The sequence below is a fragment of the Salvia hispanica genome, chromosome 5 (assembly GCF_023119035.1).
Source record: "Salvia hispanica cultivar TCC Black 2014 chromosome 5, UniMelb_Shisp_WGS_1.0, whole genome shotgun sequence".
In the NCBI taxonomy this organism is placed as follows: Eukaryota; Viridiplantae; Streptophyta; class Magnoliopsida; order Lamiales; family Lamiaceae; genus Salvia; species Salvia hispanica.
Window position 1 is genome coordinate 39,787,704 of NC_062969.1, and position 26,743 is coordinate 39,814,446.

The following is a 26,743-nucleotide window of genomic DNA, read 5'->3' on the forward strand; positions in this document are numbered from 1 at the left end:
ACAATAAATTTGTTGATTTAGTCTAGCCCGCTCATTTTCTTATTCTTGTTGAAAATTGAGATCTTCTTTTCCTTTATTAGGTAACTACAAAATTTGAAAGTTATTAATCATATTGTTTCCGTATAATAATTGGTTTTCCATGTATTAACCTTATTGATAAAATAATAGTACTAGTAATACAAAATAAAATCTGCTAATGTGCCCTATTATTCAAAATCTTTGTTGTTAAAAAAGGACTTAGTTTTTACATTGAAAGCAATGAGATTATAGTCATATTATGATGTAAACAATATTCATTAGTACATGGTCACTTCTGTTACATCATAAATAAGGAGTAGTAGGATTAATACAATGGACAACTTAATTAATTTATGCACCATTGTTACATCTATATATTACTAGTTCAATGCCTCAGTAGTCAAATATGGAATGTATGTATGAATTTTTGCTGCAGATTCTTACACATCAGTATAATATTAATAGCAACTGCACAATTTACACTTCCAATTTATAAAGATGTCTAAACAAACGAGGACATATTCAACCATGAGATATAATCTTTCGAATCGAACGGCTATTTGTACACATTTCCCATCCCATCTGCTATAATCCAATGTTGGAGTTGTTTTCAAAGAAGAAACTATAATCTTGGAAGTATTCCATCTAGTAATTGAATGGTGATAATGTTACATGCAAGTTAACCAAGCATTAGTCTATTAGAATGCAAAAAAGAAGAAGACATCTATGAATAACAGAATCACAGTTAAGTGAAAGAGATACAAATAAGAAATGATGATCACAAATCACAACAGTTTCTCAGTTAACCTGATCATGAACGAATTCACTGCGGCCGCCTCCAAGACTATCCACGATGACTCAAAGAGCTCGTGGAAATACTCAGCTCCGGTCTCATCAGCTGCGCTTCTGAAGGCAATCCCGAACGCGTTTCCATTTCGTGCGCCAAGGCGTGGCTTCCCACATATGCCAACAATCAGGACTTTCCTCTGTTCCTCTGTGTAGCAAACGCATATCAGGGGCTTCATCCTTGCTCCCTTCTCGCGTAGAGCATCCATCAGGAAGAACCCGAATTTAGTTAGAGCCTGAGGGTGACATAAGAGCTTTGCATCAGCAGTGTCTTCGAGTTTTACCCATCTGAACTTACTCCCACTCCTTATCGACCCCTTCTTCGTTATGGCTGTGCTTCCTTGTCTCAGAACAGCCCGTTGCACCTTGATAGCCTGCCTCATTCCCAGCTCCAGCTTCTCGACGTTGTTGAGGGACAAAGCATCATACGCCACACCAAACTGTTTCGAGCCAGAAGATCCATCTGCCTCCACGAACGACTCTAGAAGAGCAGTAACCCCATACACCACATCTGCAGCAGAGACTTTCGAGCTATACCCGTGCAACAGCAGGAAACCTCTATAGTAGAAATCCCTGAGCCCAATCTCGGGTAGGAACTTTTGAAACATATCTTTCATTCTGTGTTTGATCTCTACACTCATGTATTGATATTTCTGTTTGCATTCTTCTCTTGCAAACCCCATCCGAGCCAAAAGAAGCTGCATATTTTTCAACCCGGGATCACTCCAAGTCTTCATTTTGGTTGCCACGTACGATGAGCACAGCATTGAGTCAAACAAGTTCCACTCTTGCAATAACATCAACTTAGGCTCGTCCTCATAAGCGATTCTGGAAGAATCGGGCACAGTAACCTTTGTGCCATCCTTGAGTGTGACGGATGTAATAGCATCCAAGTTCCCTGAGCTGTTAATATGCTGCTCGAGTTCCATAACCCCAGCCTGGTATCTCTCTTCAGTTAACCTCTCGTGTACGAACTGGTCAGTTAAAGCCACACAAGCCAGCCAGAGTAACTCATTCTTGTTCTTCCTTAGAGAATGTGACAGCTCATACATCAAGCATCCCGACGGCTTCCCATGGTACGTTCCCATATAGTAATAGTCTCTCTTCAACTTCTTAAACAACTTATCAGGATTCCCCTCATTTTCAGAATCTCTCCTCCTCTTTCTACCTACTTCCCCACCCTCCTCAACATCACTATCATTTTCATCCTCACTCTCCGAATCCTCCTCAACCTCACCGTCACTGTTCAACTCACTCGCATTCGCAACAGTGGACACATCGAAATCATAAACCAGATCGGCCTGGTTCTCATCATCCTTCGTGTAAAGCACCACCACACAGTCATTCTGGTCACTCAGATTATGCAAATGAATCGGCCTATGACTGTCAACAACGAAAACACGAGCTAAGGGGCCGATCTGCAGGTCCCTCCTAAGATCCCTATGGCAACCCCAATTAATCAACAAGATGGTTATGGGCTCATTCGCAGATGAGCTAAGGTTTGGCCCCGCATACTTGTGAATTTCCCTGAAACTCGAAACCGGGTAACAGGCATACCTAATTGAATCAGATTCAAGAACATGCCCTATGATTTTCAACGCACATAGTGAATCAGCATCCGAGGTTGAGGGGAAGATTAGAAGAGGGGCGGATGAAGCTGAGGCTATAGCTGACTGTCTTAGCCGTGCATAAAATGACTCAATGCTTAGCTCCCTCATCCCCAATTCAGAAATCGAACTCAATACTACCCCCAAATTAAAACCTAGATCCAATCAAGTAGAAGTAAGCAAAGGGGAAATTCTCCTTAATTGACTAACACAAAATATCAAATTATTTGAAACCCTCAATCAAGCAACAAAAGAGGGGCTTTCAACAATTGGATTCTACCCATGATTTTGCTAAGCAATAGCACATTCGATAACCCCATGATTAAAAGCTGCAATTCAAATCTCACCAGAAAAAAGACAAGTCTTTGCGGCCAGCTCCCAATCGATTAAAATGCACAAAGCGCAATCGATCATCTCAGTGCGAGCACAGACTGAGCTGAATTCAGGTGGCGCCGAAAAACTCGGCGGGAACTGAATTTGGGTTTTGGGAATTTACCTTAATTTCTCAGATTCAGCTATGGTGGCTGATTTTGGTCATTGAAAAATCAAAGAGAGAGGGAAGGAGAAAGTGGATTGAAACTTTGAATTGATTTGAAGTGTGGTTGCTGTTACGTTCGAATTGAAGATTGGAAATTCGGAAACGTTTTGAAATTTCGATTTGCCTCCATAAACTGGCGCTGAAATTTCGGATTTGAAGCCTGATTTTGTCTAATTGAATTTGGGCTCAGATGCTCAAATAATGGGGCTCTAAAATTCCAACTTTTGTTGAATTGGGCCAATCATAATTCTACAATTTATGGTCTAACTTTATTTAAATTTATAATTTTAACTTCACATTTTCGGTTTGTATAACTCAAATATGAATGTTTATTCCCATGCAAGTTTTTTTTTTTATTTCTTCGCATCTGAACAAGATCATTTATGTCAGGTTCCTTTTAACGACACATTTGATTCGAGCATTGAGCATGTTTTGGTATGATGTTAGAGCTGGACTATACATAGTCTTATATTGCGTGAATGAGTGACAATACAATCTCTTTTTTTTTACTTTACATTTTTATGTATGTGAATACATGAAATAGTTAAAGGTTGGTTTGTACAAAGGCCACAAAATAAAGAAAGTTGTAAGATCAAAGTAGAAAAAATCATCTAACACAAACAACTATTCTACATTCCAAAACATGGTACAAAGTGGGAAACGGTGTATGATGAAATGACTAAAAATGACTCGGAATATTACATTGATGATGAAGCACCAAATTATGAACATCTCATCACATTTATTACCAAAATAGATAAACAAAAGTGAGGCAGTCTTTGCATAGAGAAAGAGGAAGCAAAACGAAGGAGAATCGACCGTTGATTTTCTACCACCAAGGAAAGCAACATTTCTACATGTATGAAGAGCAATGAGATGAGACAAGGATCATATCAAAGGAAAAGGCGATAGATAAATAGATAGATGGATGAGTTGCTCTAACCTTAGGCTCGCTGGAGCGTTGCACCCGTGCGTATGATGCATGATGGTTCGTAGCAGTCGGGCCGTTCCCATTCCCGCCCTCATTGTTTCGATCCTCCCTCACTTTGTTGAATATGTGCGTGAAGTTTTCAGCCGACTGAGGGTCGTTCTCGTCCCATGCCCCAAATTTTGGTACCGCTGCTCCTTTTTCATTCTGCACCAATCAAACGAGGCGTTTACTTTGAGGGACAGACAATACATGTGGTAAGATTATAGAATCAAATAAAATTCAATCCACCGATCTATATATACGGTGGGTCGGCCTATATTATTTTTTATCTATTTAAGTTGACATGCAAAGTGGATGGACCAAAATGAAAGTCTTACCGCTTCATCCGAGCGAGTTGGCCTTAGGCGCGACCTAGAAGGCGTGCCGTGGCTACTATCATGGCCTCTAGAACCTTCCCAAGCCGGGGATCCGGTGCCTCGCCCCATGGCATTGATGGCTTGAGGGCGAGGTTGAGGATGGAGAGGCGAACGTTCAAAGCTTAACTCTGAGCTTGTAGTACTAGGCCGTGCAGAGCGGCCAGATCTTTGGCCGCTACCACGGCCACTACCATAATTTGGCTCATTTTTATTAAATTGCCCAAAATCACCGTCTCTATGCTCAGGGGCGGGCCTAACAGCCCGCCTCCCAGTCGGCTCCTCCTGCCTGGCTCCCGATTTTGCATAAGGAGGGGGAGGAGTGGCCGGAGCAAGAGGCGAAGGTTCGAGATGAGCGAACATCTCTGGATTCTCTTGTGGATCGTTCGGGTTTATCATCTTTCCTCCCTTGTTTTTCCTTGCATTGTTGAAGTAAACGGTGTAAGGAACGTCGTTTTGTTCGTTTTCCCAGTTGCCAAATTTTGGGACATTTGACCTTTGCTTCTGCAACCAATAAATGTGAATAATCGCTTTAGATATATGACGTCATTTCATATGATTATGCTGATGTCATAAGTTCGAATCCCTATTTGCTTGAATAATGCATTAACCTATTTTTATCATGGTTTGTGATTGATCAATTGATTCAATAAAAATCCAAATTTCAACATAATCAAAATAGATACAGCCAAAAATTCCCCAAAACTCATTCCTAAATCCTAACCGGCCACAAAAGCGAAAAATTTATATAAATATCAAAGTGAAATCCAAGTTTAGGTGAAAAAAAGACAAACAAATTTAGCATAGTAAAGAAAAAAAAACTTGATATTTCCATAAATAGAAACTTTTGAGAGAGAGAGAGATTCAAACTCACTGCCATTTTTCTTGAGCTTCAAAACCCAGAAATCAGGAGAGGAGAAAATCAAAGATAGGATTCAAGAATTCAAGAAAAATTGAATCTTTTTATGAACCCAAAACACGAAATAGCACGTTGTGTTGAAAGCTCCCACCAAGTTCGATGAGAGAGAGAGAGATAGAGATGGAGAAGAAATGAATTGATGTCTAAATAAGATGAAAAAGAAGAAATGGTAAGAGGTTGATCAACCGTTGACTAAGTGCCACAGGTAATGGTTGACTATTCTCTAGGCATTCACCAAGTCTTTACTCGTCTTGAATATTTCTTTTCCCCTATTTATCAATTAATCTACTTGTCAAATTCATCAATTTCACCCACGATTGCTACACCTTTTATTCTTGTACCATTAGGATTTACTTGTTAAATTAGGCTCCTTTCGTCCGCAATTACACGTCTTATTTTCTGACGATTCGAAATCTAGAAAATATCTTCGCAATTACACGTCTTACTTTCTGACGATTCGAAATCTAGAAAATACCGAAAGAATGTGAATGAAATTAAGCTAGTGTAATAGTGGTCACACTTTTATTATGAAATTGAAATGCACGTGATCTCTAATTATCATATGGTAAACATAAAATTAGATTAGTTTTAGCCGATCGATCAAAATGACATGTGTAATCGTGTATGAAAATTTTAGGTAATTGTCAACACTTTTATGGGGTAATATAATAAGTTTGTTTCTGATTTACAAGATGATGTCCAAAATTCATTTTCAAGTGTGCATATTTCAATAGCTCATCACCAACTTCAGTCACACATGCAGTTGCACCATATCCTATTTTTTTTTTCCATTTAATGTATTATAATAAAAATCGATACATATATAATAAATCTAAAATTAATATTGGCGGCTAGGGTGGACACCCAATTTCTAATTATATATGTGTAATCTTATTTCTAATCCATATTTAGCAAAATAAAAGAATGATTCATGTTTGTGCTTACCATTAAACTCTCAACTTGTGCCAGCAAACACCAACTTGTGAGAATATTTGAGTCCATCAGACAAAATGTAAATTTTTAATAATTTCATGTACCTTCTTTCAAATAGTGTATTTTGAATATAGCAACATGTCTCTATAGTTTATTGCCTAGAGAATTAAATTTAATGATATGGTCAAATGATATTGAAATTAGCTATTGAAGGAATAAACAAAAAATGCCATGCTTGCCACTAAGGTCTAGCCTATTTAAATAATACTCGTATATATAGAGTCATAGACCAATTCTATTGGGCTATAAGATAGCACATGCATAAAAATACAAGTCAGAATTAGGACTGGGGAAAAATACCGAAATACCGAAATACCGGTCTTATCATACCGAAAAAATACCAAAAATATCGAATTTTCAGTATACCGTGACTTTCGGTACGGTATAATACCTTACCGAAAGATTCCGATAAGGTAACGGTATGAATTTTCAAATACCGCGCTATACCGCTGCATACCGATATTCGGTATATACCGTAAATTAAGGTATATACCGTAAACTAAGGTATATACCACAAAAATATAAACATAATTATATATAAAATATATTTTATATATTTTTAAATTATAAAATCTATTGTGAAATATAAATATAATTATGAATAAATTATATTTAATTTATTTTTAAAATTATAAAATATAAATAATATTCTAAATACTCTAATTTTCTATTTTAATTGATGTTGAAAGTTAGGTATACCGCAAAAGTAAGGTATACCGAACTTCAGTACGGTATACCGAAAATGAGGTATGGTATCGGTATGGAAATTCGTCATACCGAAAATAAGGTATACCGAAAACTTTGATAAGGTAAAGGTATGACTTTTTCGCATACCGTATTTACGGTAAGGTATACGGTATGATGATTTCGGTAAAGTATACCTTACCTACCCACCCCTAGTCAGAATTATATATGTAGAAAAACTATTTAAATATTGTTAGATAAAGATGAGATGGGAGTGGGTCATCTTATTAAAATTTATAAGTATAAATTTCATGGAATTTTAGGACTAGCCCATGTCAAAGGCCTATACATATATTAATCAACTTGATAAATATATTTTAACTTTCTATAATGCATATGCATCTTTGTAGTTTAATTTGGCGTTTTACTGAGAGGAGTGAATTGAAACATTCTATTTTGACTATATTCGAGGTCGAATGAATAGTAATATTTTCTGATTTTGATCATAAACTATTTTTTTAATCCAACTGCACGAAATTTCTAATTTTTCTCAAATTGTATAATTTCGATCAATTTTTTTTAATACATCAAATTTAGCTCTTTTGTAAATTGGACTGATTGAAATTTTTTCTATAGAACGACTTTTTTTAATTATATGGTTTAGACAAAGTGTAATATCTAGAATGAAGCATAAATTTTAACAGAGATCATGCATTCAGATATTTATGATTTTTGTCGATCAAATTGTTGTTGATACGGTATTTTACAATATTTATTGTAGCAGAATCACGATTTGTTAACACTGATGTTAAGATTAGATGCAATCATATTAAGTTTTAATAAAACATCTAAAAAATTTGGATTAAATTCAAGAAAATCACTAAATTTTGTGTATTTACAGACAAATTACATTCTTATAATGCAAACAACGACATTATTATAAACAATTGTTTTTGTTGCATTGACATGATCAAAATCTTAAAAATGACAAAGTTACATAATATTAAAATATCAAGAATACGTAATTAAACTCCTAGATAATATCCAATTCTTTCTGGAGTTTTCCAATCATCTTCCAGTGTACTTCTAGCTGTTGCGGATTCATAGTACTTGTGTCTTTGGTATAGGCCTTAAACAACACATCATACATCATGCCTTTGTTCGCGTCCTGAATTCCTGCTTCGGTCACTTGAGGCAACGCACCCTGAGCTTTTCCTTTGTCTTTGTTCTTTATCGCCTTCGTTCCAATACATGCGATATATGAGATCATACACTTAGATAATTTATTAATCTAGAGATCTAAATATATGGTTGGCCAGACCATCTTATTTTTATCTACTTAAGTTAACGTGCAAAATTGATAGACTGGCATACGAAAAAAAATATAGTACTAGATTGAAAATTAATGAAATATGTAAGGGAAATGAAGTCTTACAACTTCATCCGAACGAGTTGGCTTCAAATGTGACCTAGAAGGTGTGCCATGGCCACTATCTGGGCTTCTAGAACCTTCCCAAGTCGGAGATTCGCTGCCTCGCCTCATAGCTCGAGGGTGGAGAGGCGAATGCTCAAAGCTAGACTCCGAGCTTGCAGTACTAGGTCGTGTAGAGCTACTATACCTTTGGCCGCTACCATGACCAACATAATTTGATTCATTCTTACCCGAAGAAGTATTGAATTTCCTAACATCACCATCTCTTTGCTCGGGGGCAGGTCTAATAGTCCGCCTCCCAAATGGCTTCTCTAGCCTAGCTCTCGATTTTGGGGGAGGAGAAGGAGGAGTGGTGGCAACAAGAGACGAAGGTTCTAGATGAACAAACATCTCCGGATTCTCTTCGGGATCGTTTGGGTTTATCATCTTTCCTCCCTTATTTTTTCTTGCACCGTCGAAGTAAACTGTGTAAGAAACATCGTTTTGTTCGTTTTCCCAGTTGCCAAATTTTGGCACATTCGCCCTTTGCTTCTACAAACAATAATTATGAATAATCAGTATTATGTCATTTAATACACGTAACATGAAATATTATCAAGATTTCATGTTATGCATTTATTACTATTTCGATACACGCGATAAATGCACACACATGAAATCTTGATATTTCCATAAACAGAACTAGAAAAAGAACGAAAACAACAAGTATGAGAGAGTGAAATTGAAACTCACTGCCATTTTTCTTCAGATTCAAAAGAATCACAGCCCAGAAGCTGCAGAGGAGAAAATCAAAGTTAGGTTTCAAGAATTCAATAAAAATTGAGTCTTTGTATTAAACCAATACACTAAATAGCACGCAATGAATTGATATCTTAATAAGAAGAACCGTTGACTATTCTCTAGCACTAACCATATTGACCAAGTCCTCACTTGCCTTAATTTTTATACCCTCAATCATTCTACTCATGAAATTCATTAAAATATTTGTCGAATGCTATATCTTTTATTCTTGTCATTGTCCCGTAGAAACCTAAAAAATGGCAAGGGATATTTTTTTTATTTAATTAATTATTCGAGTCATTTAACACTTAGAAATTGGTTGAAGACATTTTCTTATTTAATTAAGAATGTTAACGTATGTTACTAAACACATTACCTACATTTGTAAAAAGTATAATCATTTTTGTCTTACAACTACAATTAAAGGACACTGATGAAAGTGTCTCAAAAAAATAAGGTAATAGACAATTATGTCTTCAACTAAATGACGTTTTCCTTTGCTCCAAATTTAGTCACTTTTCCAAAAAAAAATCAGCATAATTACGTCTCTAATTTATATCGATAGTCAATCTTAAATTCAAAATCACTAACCATAACAATGTTGATCAACAACTTAATGTTGGTGATTTTGTGAGGAATATTTAATTATTTTTGTACCTTCTTTTAAATTTTATAGATTGAATATAGCAACATGTATCTATTGTTTTTGGCAAGAGCGAAAAAAATTAATGACATAGTCAAATGATATTGAAAGAATAACAAATAGTATTACCGTGCCTGACACTAAGGTGAGGCCCATTTAAATAATATAGACCAATTCTATTGGGCCATAAGATCTGTCATTCATATTTTTATACAGAAAATTTACAGGTCAGAATTCTACATGTATAAATATTAAATACTACCACTTAATAATTGTTAGATGAATATGACATTATGGTATGGTTGGCGTTCTCTTTACCAAAAATTATGAGCATTAAATTCATACCACATTTTAGCATATAGCCTATTTCAAAACCAATTTAACCTATACATCCTTACATTATATTCCCTAAAAAATGACATCTTTATTATTTGGTTAATAATTGAATTATTATAGTCATTGATTTTATCAATCTTATCGCAATCTAAAAAAAAAAAAATTCGTTTATCAGTTTTATCATCTTTCCAAAATGTATTGATATTAACAATCAATATTTAGACAAGTGTTCTTAAATAACATCATCTTATATGTTATATATAGTTCAATCGTTGGAGTGAAATTCAATAATAAAATTGATACAAGTAAATTAAATAAATAGGAGTAATTTTAAATAAGGTTGTGATAGAATTGATACAAATTCTAAAGATTCGAATAAAACTAAATTAAATTATTTGACGACATGAGTCAATTACTTGAGACTGAATCCTAAAATAGAACACTGTAAAATTTAGGATTGACTCCTAAATTTGAAGAATTGAATGCTTCCACTTCACTTCTATTCAAAATCATGATTCATGCTCTCAAAAAATACTCATCTCACCATCATAAATGTTTTTGACTGATTTAAGCACACACCTCATCTCAATTCACTCTGCTTTATTTGATCGTCTTTTTCCGCCCTGTAAAGCAATGCCATCCCACTAATCCCAAAAAGAACAAACCTTTAATCTAGATAATGGAAAAATAACCAAGAGGGGAGAGGAGTTTTCAAATTGTGCACTGTTTAGCTCTGCAGCTATTTTTTTTTCACAGATCTGTGGCCTTTTAACAAACCCTTTGCATTCATTCTACTGAAAGAGAATTGGGGTTTTACTTTCTTGAAAGGAGAGGATAAATAGGATTTCAAGATTCTCCTCTCTTATAGCAACTGCTTCAAAGATTTGATTTTTTTCATTAATCAAGAAAAACGATTTGCTCTCCGCCCTTTTTTTAGCTTGCACATTTCTTGAGAAAATTAACCTGAAAAAGGTGTGGGGTTTCCTTAATTCCCATGAAAACTGAGCCCCAGTAAAAAAAATTGAAACTTGGTTTAGTTTTGTAGGACAGTTGAGATTGTGTTGTTGCAAAGATGATTCCTTTGTTCTTTCTGGTTGTGTGCGCGGAGGGTTTGGTTGCATTCCTTTTAATGGTGAAGATTGGTCCGTTGAGGGAGCTTGTGATAAAGGGTTTGGATCAAGTGAAGATGAGGAGGGCTACAGTTCTAACCATTGCTGGAACTATCTTTGCCATTTTGCTGTCTGATTTGTATAGCATTCTCAAGATTCAGAACAAGGGCACCAAACATGGCACTATGACGCCAATGGATCAAGTTATTTGGAGGACAAACTTGCTTGAGGCAACTCTCATGGGTATGGTTCTTGCATTGTTGGGTGATTCATGGATCATGTTTTCTTGTTTTAGCTCTTGATTCATGTGTCCTTTTCAATTTTGTATTGGTTGGTTCATGTCTATGTTAGTTGTATGATGTAGTAAAATGATGGGGTTTATGTTTGCTGAAATTGCTTCATGGATCATGCTTTCTTGTTGATGCTTATGTTTTGTTTGTTAGTATTGATGTGATGAGAATGAGTTGGAAGAGGCAAAGAATGGGAGGAAGCGAAATTGTTTGGTGAAAGATTTGATTTTTTCACATTATCTTCTTGTGAGGGCTTAATCACCTTAATTTCAGTTTGTTTGTGTGTGATTCAATGTTATCCTTGTTCTAATTTTCCCTAAATCAACGATGATCTTATCCAACTGGCATTATTGGTTGCTTCACGGATTTTGGCTCTTGATTCATGTATCCTTTTGTTTGGCTGATGTCTATGTTAGTTGTATGATGCAGTAAAATGATAGGATTTGTGTTTGCTGTGGTTGTCTAGAAAAGAATATAAGTGGATGCTACATAAAGAGTTCTTGTTGATGCTTATGTTTTTGTTAGTTTGTTGCTTAAGAATGATGTGATGAGAAAGGGCTGGAGCAGTCAAATAATGGGAGGATGTGAAATTTTGTGGTGAAAGATTACATTTTTACATTTTTTTTCTATCTTCTTGTGAGGGTTTATGGCTTATTCACATGATTTCCAGTTCGTTTGTGTGTGATTTAGTGTTATTCCTGTTCTCATTTTCCCCACAACGATGATCTTATGCAACCCGGCATTGCATTTGCTGTCGCTGATGCTTATGTTTTAGAAAGAATATAAATGGATCGTACATTAAAAGTTATTGTTGATGCTTATGTTTTTGTTAGTATGTTGCTTAAGTAATGATATTTATGATTTTCCGGTGAAAGATTCGATTTTCACAATTTTTTTATCTTCATGCAAGGGTTTAGGGTATAATCACATGATTTCCAGTTTGTGTGTGTGATTTAGTGTTGATTTTGTTGTGAAAGATTAGATTTTTACGTTTTTGTTTATCTTCTTGTGAGGGTTTAGGGCTTAATCACATGATTTCCAGTTTTTTGGTGGGTGATTCAGTTTTATCCTTGTTCTCATTTTCCCTAAATCAACGACAGTCTTATCCAACCGGCATTGCATTTGCAGTCGTCCCTGTTTCGTTTTTACTGATATATGAAGGAGAGAGGGGAAGGGAGGAATGATGAGATTGAATTGTGTCATTTTTCATCTGAATTATTTTCTCCGTTTCTCGGGTTCTTGACTGATATGCATCATTGTATACAAAAGTTGTATTTGCAGTCGCCTCTATTCGTTTGTGTGTGATTTAGTGTTAGCATTCTTATCCAACCGGTATTGCATTTGCAATCACCTCTGTTCCGTTTTTACTGACATGAATGATGAGATTGAATTGTGTCATTTTCATCTGAGATTGTAATGACTGTGTATGATCTCACAGGCTTTTCTCTGTTCCTCGGATTCTTGATCGATCGAATGCATCATTACATACAAAAACTAATCAAAGTAAGGAGCAACACCGGTGCTTCAAAGCAAGAAGTCGAGAATCTTGAGAAAGAGAAGCTTCAGCTGAAGGCGAAGGAAGAAAAAGCTTCTGCTGAAGTCAAGAAGCTGAAAAAGGAGGTTTCGAGTTTGACTGAGGATTTGAATAAGCTCAAGCTGGAGTCGGCTGAAAAGGACAAGAAAGTCGAAACAGCAGAAGGTCACGTTGCTGCACTCCAGAAACAAGCAGCGGATCTACTGCTGGAATACGACAGACTTTTGGAAGACAACCAAAATCTCCAGAACCAGGCTCTCGGCTACAGAAGATGAGGCGATTGCTGGTGAGATTCGAATGTTGAAATTTGATTCAGCAACGAAATGATCGTTGATTCGCGGTGGCATGGGATGATCGGAGGAGAGGACGTTAGCAGGGCACCAAATGTGTTCACCTATTATTCTGTCAGTTTCAGAGATTTCAGCTGTGAATGCTGTTGTTAGACTTTTGATTTTGATCTAAGTTATAATCCAGTTTATTTGAGTTTTGACATTTATCTAACCTTAAGAGCATCCGCAATGGTTAATAGGTCAGCCATAGGCCAGCCATTCTCTCCTCTGCCACGTCAGCAACACTAAACAAACCACCTGCCACGTCAGATTTAAGCCGCCCATAGGCCAGCCGCAATAAAAACAATTCAAAATATACTACATTTACGGAATTAAAATTGCGATATACGGAATTAAATTTACGACACATATACGGGAAAAATAATCCATTCCATTAAAAAAAAAGTACAAAGATTTAAAAAAAGAAGTACATGATTTTTTTTTTAAAAAAAGGGCTTCAACACCCGAGCCCCGCCACTTTCTCTACTCCTCATCGCCGTCGCCGTCGCCCTCCTCAAGTCGCCGCCGCCGTCTCCGCCGCCTGCCGCCGCCAATGGTGGTATCCGAGCCCACGTCGGAACCCCCCAGCCGTGACCTCGCGATCTCTAAATCAGCACGCATGCTCTCGAGCATCTCGTAAAGAAACCTCTTAGGGGGGGATCCGCCCCTCGCAGCCCGCTGCGCCCGCTGTCCAATCGGGCAGGGGGCGACCGGTAAATGAAGGAGGGGATGGAAACTCCTCAGCATCCCGGGGGGAGGTCGTGGGATCCGCCGCTGCTGCCGCTGGAGTCGCCGCTATAGTTAAGTCGCGCTTCAGCGTCCACCAGCGTCGCAACCGCCCGGAACTTCTCCGAGTCCTTCGGCAACAAGAAGCACTCCAGGAAGGTGAACTCCTTATACTTCCCCTCCAAGGAGAAGCTGACTACAGCGGACTATCCTCCGGGCGTCGTCCTGCAATGTCTGCCCACTTACGGCTGACGGAGGGCGTTAAGCGTACAAAATTAAGCAAAGCGGCCAGCGCGGCCACTGGTGCGCTCCGCACCCCTTCCGGACCTCCTCGTTGCTTGAGAGTCCTTCTCGTGCGGGCAGTGCCTCTTATAGGGCACACGATCTTCGTCCCACATGTTGGCCGACCCCGTGGTTGTTCGCAACCCGAGTTTTAAGAAATGTGAAGTGAAGGAAAGTTGCTGAAAAAAGTTTGTCCAATGTGGGTCCCACCTTTATATTAATTTTATGACGAAATGTGAAAATAATGAGTTAATGGAATGTGACGTCTCTTTACCATGTATAGTAAAAGTAAAATGAGACGAGCATTCTTGAAGTGATGAGCTATTTACTTCTGTCGTCTTCATCTTCCTCGAATCATCGCTACCAGTAGTCACTACAAGAACAGCTACTGTTCTTGAAATGATGAAATCTCTTCGCATCCCTCACAACGATTTCTCTCTCCGCTACAATCGACATGAACTTGATCGCCTCATGGCAATCCCCGCAGACTCTCAGGTTCTTCGTGATCAACAGCCTCGTCCCCGGCCTAGTCTTCAGAATCCCGAACGCAATAGCCAGCCTCTCGCTGTGGTTACGCAGCATCTTCACCTTCACCTCCTCATCCTCGACGCGGTGCAGCACTGCCTCCGTCTTCGGAACATACCCCAAAGCCCTCATCTTAGGCTCCATCTCCTCAAGAATCCCCAAAATCTGCTCATACTCAGGGTGGCTCTTGTCCTCAACCCGAAAAGCATGGAGCTTTCCAGAAACTTCCGCCACGCTGTATCCCGGAACCTTCTTCATCCCGGCAGCTCTCATCGCTCGCCTCACCGTAGATACTTCTTCCCAATTCTTTGCTGCAGCAAAGAAGTTTGAAACAAGGGTGTAAATCCCAGGGCAATTTGGTTTCAGTTCTAGAACTTTCTTGGCTGCAAATTCTCCCACCAAAATCTTGTTATGGTTGAGACAGCCAGACAGAAGAGCAACCCAGACCGCGATCCCGGGTTCGCATCCCGTGTCCTCAACCAAACCCCGAGCTTCCTCGACTCTCCCGCCTCGAGCCAGAAGATCAACCAAGCTAACATAATGCTTCTCCATTGGCTCCACCTTGTAGTCCCTGATCATGGCGTCGAACCAGTACCGCCCCTCGTCGACCATCCCGGAGTGGCTCAGGGCTGAGAGAAGCGACGCGAATGTCGCATGATCCGGCCTCGTCCGCGCCACAACCATCCGGCGGAAGACCGAGAGCGCCTCCTCCCCTCGCCCGTGGATCCCGTAGCCCGCGATCATAGCGTTGTAGAGGATCCCGTCGCGAGCACGCGCCTTCTCAAAGAGCGCCCGGGCGCGGGGCAACGAGCCGCACTTCGCGTACGTGTCGACGAGCGCGGTTTCCACGGCGCGATCCGTCTGGAGCCCTCTCCGGACGACGAATCCGTGGATCTCCAACCCCGGCCTCGAGAAACCGAGGTCGGAGCACGCGAGAAGCGCGCCCACGAGCGAGGCCGAGTCGGGCTCGAACCCGTGACTCTGCATCTCAACAAGAAGCATCAGAGCATCACCAGGATTCCCATTTCTTGCATAACCAGAGATCAAAGCACTCCAAGAAACCACATTTCTTAATCTCATCCTCCTAAAAATGATCAAAGCTAAATCCAATCTCCCAATCTTGGCATACATATCTACAAGACTAGTCTCAACAACAACATCATCAACACAAAACAATCTACAAACCAAATATCCATGAACAGAAGTAGCAATTCTCAAATCCCCAACGCTAGCACACGCCTGTATCAACCCGAGCATCACCACTCCGTCCCCTTCCAACCCGTCCTCCCGCATCCTCCGATACACCTCCAGCGCCTCCCCCGCCCGACCGCTCCTCGCCAAGCCCGCGATCACCGTGCTCCACGACACAACGTCCCGTCTCCCCATCCCATCAAACACCCTCATCGCCTCGTCCATCTCCCCGCACTTGACAAACAGATTCAGCACGGACGAGGCCACGAAGACATCGCCCCCGTATCCGCATTCCACGGCGTCTCTCCAAATTTCTCGGCCCGATTCCAAGTCCAGTGAGGTGGTGCAGGCCTTGATGGCCACCGTGAAAGTCGAGCTGTCCGGCCGGATTCTCGACGAGATCATCTCTCTGTAGAGGGAGATGACTTGAGATGGAGTGTTGAGGCGGGAATGGGCGATGATGAGGGCGTTCCAAGAATCCACGGCTCGGGTTGGCAAATTGTCGAACAGTTTGTGGGCAATGTGAATGGCGCCGGTTCGAGCGTAGGCTGCTATTAGTTGCGGAGGGTTGATGGATAAACCTGATGTGATCATCAATGCGTGGAGTTTGGAGATGGATGCATTGCTTCGGCAGCTCAACAGAAGAGATTTTAGAGACCATTTTTGTAAGAGCATTTGATGCTTGGAGAAAATATGTTTCAAATTCGGACACTCACCATAAATAAAAGATGTGAATCATGTGATAGAACTAAACAAAAATAAATTCTTAAATTTAAATTTCGACATATTAATAATAAAAAAATAATTATAATAATAATAAATGAATGATCGCCGTCTGTGGGAATCGAACCCACGACCACGTGGTTAAAAGCCACGCGCTCTACCAGCTGAGCTAAGACGGCTTGTTAGTGTTCACTTTTTTGTTTTATTACATACTTTAATTTTAAAAATATTAAATTTGTTTACATGTCATTTTTAAATATCTTAATAGATTCATATTCAAAGGGAGCATAAGTACGTAACAATAACTTGTCAATCTAAAATAACAACTTGTATTGCTACAATAACTTGTCAATCTAAAATAACAACTTGTATTGCTACAATGTGCCAAAAAAAATATATGAGATTTCAATATATAATCCTACAAAAAGGGAAAATGGAATGCAATTAATGAGATTTCAATATATAATCTTTCATTCACTTGTCTTCTCTTTCCCTTTCCTGTCCTTCTCTGCATAGCTGCATACAAAAATGAGCATGTCAAAATAAAAAAAGGATCAAGAAATTCCAAAATCAATTCAAATCAACATGAGGCTTACATATAAATGTCATCATAGGGACCGAGTTTCAGGACACCCTTCATTTGGACTTTAGCAGTGTAATCCCCGCCCTTTCCTTGGACGACTTCGACCTTGGCATATTCTTGATCACAGTAGTTATCATCACCCGCCCGCATGAATATGTAGATGACCCATCTACTACTTCTAATATCCTTGTTGCCGGCATAGACAGCTCTTTTCACTGGCACACGCTCACCCCTAGGCCTCGCCTTCACGCACACTTCCCCCACCTCCTTTCTGGAGGATAGATCGTAGACAAACCAAATACATGCATAGTCGATAATGAATAGAATGTTTCCCCCCACATAGACGAGGTTCCTGTTTCCCATGTCATATAATGGTGGAGGGATGTTGTCCTCAAATTCATCCCATTTGTCTTCAACAATGTTGTACGAGAGGAGAGATGGTTTACAACGTTGGTATAATCCTTCACCGTACATCCAGTAGTGATAGTATACCATAACAACTTGGTCGGTCTACTGAAAGCAAGAGATTGGATGGGGACACACCCCACAGACACAGTAAAGTTCTTACTATTAAATTCCCCTTTCTCCGGGTCGTAGATGTCTGCCCAGCCTTCTCGTTCACTTGTGCCCCCACAGATGAATATCCTGCCATCATGTAACGGGGCTAGCATGGGGATGTCCCGCTCTAACTTCATAGTAGCGGGGCAAAGAGTCCAAGACTCACTTAACGAACCATCAGGTGGTGGCAGTGCAGACCACAAACATTTTATTGGTTTTAGAATATCATTAAATTTAGTACAACTCTGGCCCCCAACCATGTACAAAGCTTCACCCACACAGAAAAATCCAATACAAATCGGAATGGTTTCCTGATTTCTTTTAAATCCGGATATTACAAGATCTCCATCGCTACGATCCTTCAGACCCAACTCGTCGAATCTAAGATAGTGCATAGTACCATCGAAGGTAGACCAAAGCACTGGTGAAGCGTAAACCACCCTCCTCCATATGCTTCTAAATGAAAACCAACACAAAATATTATTCATTGAAGATAAATATCTATCTAAGCCACCAAACAATGGATTAGAATGACAAAATATCGCAAAAAAAGTTAAATTGAAATAAAAATATATAGCAACAAAAGTTAAATCGAATTGAATTACGTAATTGAATTTACTTTTCGAGCTTGCAAGAGCTCGAGCTGGTGGTTGAGAGCAAGCAGCTCTTCTTCATAACTCTCACTCATTTGCCTTACTGATCCTGAAATTCAAAGCAATCAACAATCGAAATTCGAAGCAATCAAACAAATATGGATGTCAATTGGGCTAACCCACTCAGGTTCGGGCCAATCCACTCGGGTTGTCAGGCTATTTGGGTGAGGGTTATTCGGGCTGTGAATTTTTCGGGTTAAAAATTTTCGGCCCTAACCCTAAATCTTCAGGTTTCGAGCTAACCCACGGGCTATTCGGGTCAATAGTAATCTTATATGTTACTTTCTATCCAATCCAATATTCTAAATTATTAAAAAGCAGATTGTCGCAAATAGTAAAGTATAATCAAAGTGATCAAGAGAAAGAAAATAATAGCAATTGAAAATTGAAACAAAATAGATAAACATATCGTTTAATTAATAGCACACATTAATCTGACTACAATTAAATGGAAATCATACATTTCATATAACTCTAACTTTCAATTTGAAAGAGAAGACATAATTACCATATATTCTTCATATCAATGTTGTATTTAATATTAATATTACCAAATATACTTTATATAAGTATATAATCCAAAATTTTAATTATATTTTTATATTAAATGCTCAACCCGTGGGCTAACCGCAACCCACTCGGGCCAGTCCGCATAACCCGCCGACCCATACGGGTTAGCCCGTGTAGCCCCGTGGTAACACTATGATTTTACCGGGTAATTCGGGTCGACCCGTGAGTTTTGGGTTAGATTGACATCCCTACAAACAAACATACAAAAAAAAAAACGATATTTATAAACGAATTTGCGTTATTTCATTAAAATTTTGAAAATAAGGAAAGTTTAAATTTGATAAATATTCGATTTTCCTTAAAAACATTATCTTGCAGAATTCAATTAATGAATCAATAAATCTAATTTAGTCATATATTCTGCAATAATCTATTCTCAGACTTCCTCCCTTCTATAGCAACCCTAATCAACAAAGTCCATGTATGATGATTTGGAGCAATGCCTCTTTCCATCATCTGCACAAGCATCACAAAAACATGATGTTTCATAAAATAGATTCGGATGCACAAATAAGCGTACACTAACACGAGAAAAAATTCCCTAGTCATGATATACCAAAGTGACAATATGTTATGGTATGTCTTACTAATAAAATTTTGACAAATAAAAGCATTTAAGATCTCACTTCCAACTAGATAAACTATATAAGTAAACTATGAAATTATAAGAATTTTTTTTTTTCAGATTCCATATTTGATAGATGGACCATATATAACGCATGAGGAACTCCATCTGTTCATTATTTTAAATTTAATTGGGACAGCATATATTTACATTGAGTCAGTCTTAATAATTTTAATTGTTTTTTACAATTTTGAGTATAATGACTATTTCCTACGGCAATCATCTACTATTATATATTTTATGAAGTTTTGACATGATACATCGAGTATGATTTAAAGTAGTGAAATTCAGATCATCTTATTATTATTAACTTTTTTATATTTTAACATAACAAATATTCATTTATATAGTTATTGTGCAATACTAAAATAACAAAGAATTGCATTATATAGTTATTTTTATAGACGATTTAATTTTAAGTATTCAATGCTAATAAAATTTAATTATTGTTTTTTATTTGTGTAGATTTTTGTATATATGTATATATACAAACCCAAAAAATTTCATCAAATCTTAAATGGGGTGTAATATTATTTTAACACTCACTCGACTTTTGATGATTATTCATTTTATTATCAAGTATATATCTATATATTTTATGAATATATATGATTATCCAAATTGGCATAGTTTCCATAATTTACAATAATACCTTTTTCTATAGAGAAATTTAATGTATTTCCATAATTTATGCATCTAGTTGGAATGTAGTAGGAATTGAGACTTTATATGTTTCCACATGTAAAAATTTCATTAGTAAGACATACCACGTCACTTTGCCACTTTGGTATTTGGTATAGCAAGGGAATTTTTTCTCACACTAACACAGTCAATTTTGGATTGTAAAAAACACCACGAGATCCTCTATTCCATATCCTGTTTAAGACAATCCCATTTGTTATAACTCACCAAAAAAAAGGAACAAGATTTTCAATTTCACCAAACTTAATTCAAGAACATGCTCCAAATTCATTGCCTTCAACCTAAATCACAAATATTACAACCTGTATTGCTACAACAAACTGTACAAAGGAAAATGGAATGCGATGAATGAGTAATATTCAACATAATTTTCCATTCACTTGTCTATCATCTCTATCTTCTCTTTCCCTTTCTTGTCCTTGTCGGCAAATCTGCATACAGAAATGAGCATGTCACATTTGCGGGCATAAGTAATTACCAAAATCAATTCAAATCAACGGACTTACATATAAATCTCATAAAAGGGACCGACTTTCAGGACACCCCTGATTTGAAATGTAGCAAAGTAATCCCCGCCCTTGCCTTGGATGACTTCGACCTTGGCATATCCAAGATCACAGTTGTTATCGGGCATAGGCATGAATACGTACAAGACCCAACTAGTACTTTTAATATCTTTGTTGCCGGCATAGAAAGCTCCCTTCACTGGCACACGCTCACCCCTAGGCTTCCCCTTCACCAACACTTCCCCTGCCTCCTTTTTGGAGGACAGATCATAGACGAACCAAGTACATGCAAAGTCGATAATGAATAGAATGTCACCCCCCACATAGACCAGGTTCCTCTCTCCAGAGTCATATAATGGTGGAGGGAGGTTGTCCGCAAAATATTCCCATTGTTGTTGAGCAATGTTGTAAGAGATGAGAGATGGTTGACATGGTTTGTGAAATTTCCTTTTGGTGTAGAGCAAGTGGTGATAGTATACCATAACAACTTGGTCGGTCCACTGAAAGCAAGAGATTGGATGGGGACAATCGAACTCGCCATTATCCGAGTTGTAGATGTCATCCCAACCTTCTTGTTCACAAATGCCCCCGCGGATGAATATCCTGTCATCCCTCAACGGGGTGGCAGGATATTCCATGCGAGGCAAGTTTCTACCCTCAAACTCGCCTTTCTTTGGGTCGTAGATCTCAGCCCAACCTTCTCGTTCATTAGTGCCTCCGCAGATGAATATCCTGCCATCAGGCAACGGGACTAGAATGGGGAGGGATCGCTTTACCTTCATAGTAACGGGGCAAAGAGTCCAAGACTCACTAAAAGAACCATCAGGTGGTGGCAGCGCAGACCACAATCCGTTTGTTGGTTGCAAATATTCCGTCATGCCTCCAACCATGAACAAGGCATCACCCACACAGAAAAATCCAAAATCAATCGGAAAGGCTTCCGGATTTCTTTTAAATCCGGATAAGACAAGATCTCGATCATTACAATCCTTCAGACCCAACTCGTTGAAACTATGATAGTACATATTATCATCGACAGTAGTCCAAAGCATCCTAAAGCGTTGACCGCCCTGCGGAATGAAAACCAACACAAAATATTACTCATTCCAAAACAAAGCCACCAAAGAGTAGTAATTCCATTTCATCAAACCATCATAAATCAATTACCGTTTCTTTTCGATTCATTAGCTTCATGACAAACCCCTAGAATCAAAATGTCACAACAAAAGTTAAATTGACTAAGAACATAACAAGAGTGTGTAATATGCGTAGGTAATTGAGTTTACAGCTACTAGAGCTTGAAATTCAATCCGCAAGCGGTGGAGCGGTTGGTCCCACTCAAGCAGCCCTCCATAGACTATGCTGCTCAACTCATCACCCTTGTATTTGTCAGCTAATACACTCACTTTTTGCTCCTGAAATTTATTTCTTTTGTCATACAACAAGATTAACTAATACTATTGTCTTCTATTGAATCAATGAAATTAGCCCTAAGAATAGCATGAATGTCGATTCTAATGATATAATTATCCAAACAAGTAGTAATTCAAGTTATATTTAAGAAGATGATGAACACCTCTCTGCAATTCAGAATCGAAATAGAAACCCAATTAAACAAACATACTAACATACAAACAAAAACACGATGCTATGATGAAGGTTGTGACGCCAATAGTTCTTACATTTAAATAGTTCTTAATTAAAATTTTGATAGTAAGAAATCTAATTTTGGATATGCTACATTCGATTTTCCTTATTTTCCATATTTCAATTAATGATTGAATGAATCTAATTCAATCATATATTCTGCAATTCCCATAAAATAACATATAAACAAATAAGGCTAGTTAATTTAGAAAAATTCGATTTTAGAAAGAAGGTTCCTGATACAAGTTTTAATTAATAATAAATTATTATTATTATTATATAATTTTAAGACATATTTGTACAGACCCACGTCTCAGAATGCAGAAGATTAGAAGCCTCGACATGTTTTTACCCAAACAAATATCTTTCCAAGCATATGTAGTCAACATCAACTGAAAAGGGATTGATTACAAGATGTATATGATCGTGACGCTCAAGAGAGATTCTCACCGTCCATTTGAATTGAGTTTTTTTAATTTCAAAAGTCTATGGCTTCGAAACTCTTGATTTACAAAGTCATTTAGCTTTTACTGTCGCTCTAGTTGTTGCAACCCCTATTTTTCATGAATGGCGTCTAGACAGAACATGTAATCTCATTTATATAGTTACGGCTACATAAGAAAGTGTAAACCAATAAGAAAAGCTTAATAGGAAATAATCACCATTGAAATTCCCTTAGCTTTAAGATTTTCACCACTCGTGCTTTCCAGAGCTGCCATATCAACCTGTGAAATCAAAGCACAATAACTAACTGAACATTCCGAAAACGGAACTGAGAATGACAAAGAAACAAAAATTAAGTAGCCATACTTCTTCAGCATGAACTATAAACGCAAGTTTACTGAGACTCAGCGACCGCAAGAAATGTTCCACAAGCATATAAAAAAAATAATCTTACTTCTTCACACTGGCGGATAACACTCATGTCAAGTTACTAGAAGACAAGATACTCTCACAACCTAAGACAGTCAAAGGCATAAGATGGTAACGTTTTACCTTCAGCTGAACCTTTTTCTCTGATAGAGAGAGAGAAAACAAGATACTCCTTTTCCCTTTCTTGTCGTTCTCAGCAAAGCTGTGTACAAAAATGAGCATGCTACCATTTCAGGACATAATTACCAAGAAATTCCAAAATCAATTCAAATCAACGGACTTACATATAAATCTCATAAAAGGGACCGACTTTCAGGACACCCCTGATTTGAAATGTAGCAAAGTAATCCCCGCCCTTGCCTTGGACGACTTCGACCTTGGCATATCCAAGATCACAGTTGTTATCGGGCATAGGCATGAATACGTACAAGACCCAACTAGTACTTTTAATATCTTTGTTGCCGGCATAGAAAGCTCCCTTCACTGGCACACGCTCACCCCTAGGCTTCCCCTTCACCAACACTTCCCCTGCCTCCTTTTTGGAGGACAGATCATAGACGAACCAAGTACATGCAAAGTCGATAATGAATAGAATGTTGCCCCCCACATAGACCAGGTTCCTCTTTCCAGAGTCATATAATGGTGGAGGGAGGTTGTCCGCAAAAATTTCCCATTGTTGTGCAGCAATGTTGTAAGAGAGGAGAGATGGTTGACATGGTTTATGAAATTTCCTTTTGCTGTAGAGCAAGTGGTGATAGTATACCATAACGACTTGGTCGGTCCACTGAAAGCAAGAGATTGGATGGGGACAATCGAACTCGCCATTATCCGAGTCGTAGATCTCAGCCCAACCTTCTCGTTCACAAATGCCCCCGCGGATGAATATCCTGTCATCCCTCAACGGGATGGCAGGATATTCCATGCGAGGCAAGTTCCTACCCTCAAACTCGCCTTTCTTTGGGTCGTAGATCTCAGCCCAACCTTCTTGTTCATTAGTGCCTCCGCAAATGAATATCCTGCCATCATGCAACTGGACTAGAATGGGGACGGATCGCTTTACCTTCATAGTAGCGGGGCAAACAGTCCAAGACTCACTAAAAGAACCATAAGGTGGTGGCAGTGCAGACCACAATCCGTTTGTTGGTTCCAAATATTCCGTCATGCCTCCAACCATGAACAAGGTATGACCCACACAGAAAAATCCAACATCAATCGGAAAGGCTTCCGGATTTCTTTTAAATCCGGATAATACAAGATCTCGATCATTACAATCCTTCAGACCCAACTCGTCGAAACTATGATAGTACATATTATCATCGACGGTAGTCCAAAGCATCATGAAGCGTGAACCGCCCTCCATATGCTGTGGAATGAAAGCCAACACACAATATTACTCATTCACTAATTAGTGAAAATAATTATCTAAATTTCCATTTCATCAAGCCATCATAAACTAAAGTTCAGAACGAACATGAACAGAAGAACATGCACAATAAAATTAGCCCTAAGAATTGCATGAGTAATGGATGTTTGATTGTATTCTATTCATGATCCAGATAAGTAGTAATTAAATAAAAAGAAGACCGAATCTATCCTGATTTACTACAAAAATCAATGCTCAGCTCTTTTCCTGAAATTTAATTATTTTATCATACAACAAGATTAACTAATAGTATATACTACTATTGAATCAATGAAACTAATAAGCCATCAAACAATGAAATTGTTGGATATTTTAGTGTAATTGGATTAACTTGATTGATCAGTATTATCATAATGAGACATCATATAAGTCTGCAGGTGCGGAGTGCACGCTTATTTGAATTCATTATGATGTTAGGGGCGAACAGATGGACGGGGGTCGGGGGTAGCGGGGTCCAAGGGGCGGCAGCCCCTGGCTGGGGTAAGAACTAGTTTGCAATTTCGGAGTCAAAGGACTAGTTTGCAACGAAGTTGCTGTGTAAGAAATTCATCCGTAAATGTAATTTCTGAAAGTCAAAGGACTAGTTTGCAATTTCGGAAACCTTTGAAAAAACAGTTAATTTCGGTTATGAAATTAACACATCGTGTCTGTTCATCTTGTTAAAATACTGATCGATTCTCGTTTTTGGTTCTAAGTTTTTATTTCTCAAAATCAACATATGAAAGTTCTGATTTTCTCTGAATTGTATCCGATCAAATATTTTGATAAAACCACCGAAATTGATTTGATCTGAAAGTGATTTTATCACGACTTTCAGATTATTCATTATGTTTCTGTTCAGTATATTGAATCTCCCTAACATAAATTTGCCCTAAAAAAAAAGAAACCCACATCGATATACAAAGTGTAAGATGAAATTTAAATGGAAAGATGGGATGAAATCTGGATCATTACCTAATTATCAATCAATCGATCATAAGAATGAAGAGGCTAGGACGCATCGCGCAGAGAGAAAGCAAGTAGGACACGAAGAGAGAGAGAGGGAGAGGAGAAATGATCTTCTTTTATATGACCTTTGACCCATTAGCATAGACAAGTAGTACTACAAGAAACTTCTTCTCTTTGTGAAGAGAAAACAAAAAACAAGAAATTGCGAAGAAGTTGCCAATTATTTTAAGAATAAGGGTGACGCTAAACAACCAACCGGCCATAAAACTACAAAAGTAATAAAATATTATACAATTAATGCTAATCACAATGGAGATAGTGTATCTAAAAATTATCAATGTTTTAAAGACTAATATACCCTTAAATATAAAATGCTCCATACTAGTATTGTTTCTGTAATTTCAAAGAAAAAATGCATCTGTATCTAACCAACAATTTTGGTAATTCGGACTTCAACTCAATTCTCCATTTTTGACTTAGAACAGAAAATCAATAGATCGCTTGAGGGGAAAAGATAGTTTTTTCTTTATTATATTTATTTCCCAATGCATACATTTAAAAAAACTTGAACTTTACAATTTAGTTACGTTACGTAATTTAACTATTTTGTTCAGTTTTAACAATACTAATTGTAGTCGAACATATGACTATGTCTTATTAATTCAAAATGAGGTACTGAAAATTATTTAGGTTATTAATATGTATAATCAATTTTGAAGTCATAATATAAACCTGCTCCTGATATTTAAATTGTATATTATTAACGATTTTTTATGTTTAGCTTCATTTAGTGAAACTAATAAAAT

The 26,743-nt window shown here is 37.9% G+C and overlaps 6 protein-coding genes and 1 non-coding gene across 8 annotated transcripts in view; 1 reads left to right on the forward strand and 6 right to left on the reverse strand.

Moving 5' to 3' along the window:
* Nucleotides 1-16,844, reverse strand: part of LOC125188026 (putative pentatricopeptide repeat-containing protein At3g25060, mitochondrial) — a 17,039-nt gene extending 195 nt beyond the window's left edge. Inside the window, exon 1 of the mRNA XM_048084759.1 lies at nt 14,685-16,844. Within this exon, the coding sequence (XP_047940716.1) occupies nt 14,771-16,801 (2,031 nt within the window). The 5' untranslated portion in view covers nt 16,802-16,844 and the 3' untranslated portion in view covers nt 14,685-14,770. The remainder of the gene's footprint in view (nt 1-14,684) is intronic.
* On the reverse strand, nt 435-3,482 carry LOC125188027 (cell division control protein 45 homolog). The gene is made up of 2 exons (XM_048084760.1): nt 2,819-3,482; nt 435-2,626 (listed from the first exon to the last, which is right to left on the reverse strand). Exons 1-2 carry the CDS (start codon nt 2,883-2,885, stop codon nt 804-806), a joined length of 1,890 nt encoding a protein of 629 aa, XP_047940717.1. The 5' UTR covers nt 2,886-3,482; the 3' UTR covers nt 435-803.
* LOC125188028 (RPM1-interacting protein 4-like) lies at nt 3,622-5,399 on the reverse strand. Its single transcript, XM_048084761.1, has 4 exons — nt 5,228-5,399; nt 4,318-4,857; nt 3,953-4,144; nt 3,622-3,862 (listed from the first exon to the last, which is right to left on the reverse strand). Exons 1-4 carry the CDS (start codon nt 5,231-5,233, stop codon nt 3,839-3,841), a joined length of 762 nt encoding a protein of 253 aa, XP_047940718.1. The 5' UTR covers nt 5,234-5,399; the 3' UTR covers nt 3,622-3,838.
* On the reverse strand, nt 7,872-9,190 carry LOC125188030 (RPM1-interacting protein 4-like). 2 transcript variants are annotated; one of them, XM_048084763.1, is made up of 3 exons: nt 9,114-9,190; nt 8,385-8,912; nt 7,872-8,177 (listed from the first exon to the last, which is right to left on the reverse strand). In XM_048084763.1, the coding sequence occupies exons 1-3, from the start codon at nt 9,117-9,119 to the stop codon at nt 7,983-7,985; spliced, it is 729 nt and encodes a 242-aa protein (XP_047940720.1). In that variant the 5' UTR covers nt 9,120-9,190; the 3' UTR covers nt 7,872-7,982. The 2 variants fall into 2 exon arrangements, with proteins under 2 accessions (XP_047940720.1, XP_047940719.1); XM_048084762.1 differs by having other exon boundaries at nt 7,872-8,186.
* Nucleotides 10,679-13,556, forward strand: LOC125188031 (B-cell receptor-associated protein 31-like). The gene is made up of 2 exons (XM_048084764.1): nt 10,679-11,492; nt 12,978-13,556. Exons 1-2 carry the CDS (start codon nt 11,213-11,215, stop codon nt 13,346-13,348), a joined length of 651 nt encoding a protein of 216 aa, XP_047940721.1. The 5' UTR covers nt 10,679-11,212; the 3' UTR covers nt 13,349-13,556.
* Nucleotides 16,845-16,955: 111 nt separating the features above from the next.
* Nucleotides 16,956-17,028, reverse strand: TRNAK-UUU. The gene has a single exon. It is a non-coding gene; the product is annotated as a tRNA-Lys (tRNA).
* A 3,724-nt stretch (nt 17,029-20,752) lies between these two features.
* LOC125186763 lies at nt 20,753-26,069 on the reverse strand. The gene is made up of 8 exons (XM_048083208.1): nt 25,944-26,069; nt 23,851-24,929; nt 23,690-23,768; nt 23,356-23,418; nt 22,333-22,461; nt 22,214-22,249; nt 21,047-22,116; nt 20,753-20,971 (listed from the first exon to the last, which is right to left on the reverse strand). The coding sequence occupies exons 2-8, from the start codon at nt 24,924-24,926 to the stop codon at nt 20,917-20,919; spliced, it is 2,508 nt and encodes an 835-aa protein (XP_047939165.1). The 5' UTR covers nt 24,927-24,929; nt 25,944-26,069; the 3' UTR covers nt 20,753-20,916.
* Nucleotides 26,070-26,743: the final 674 nt, after the last annotated feature.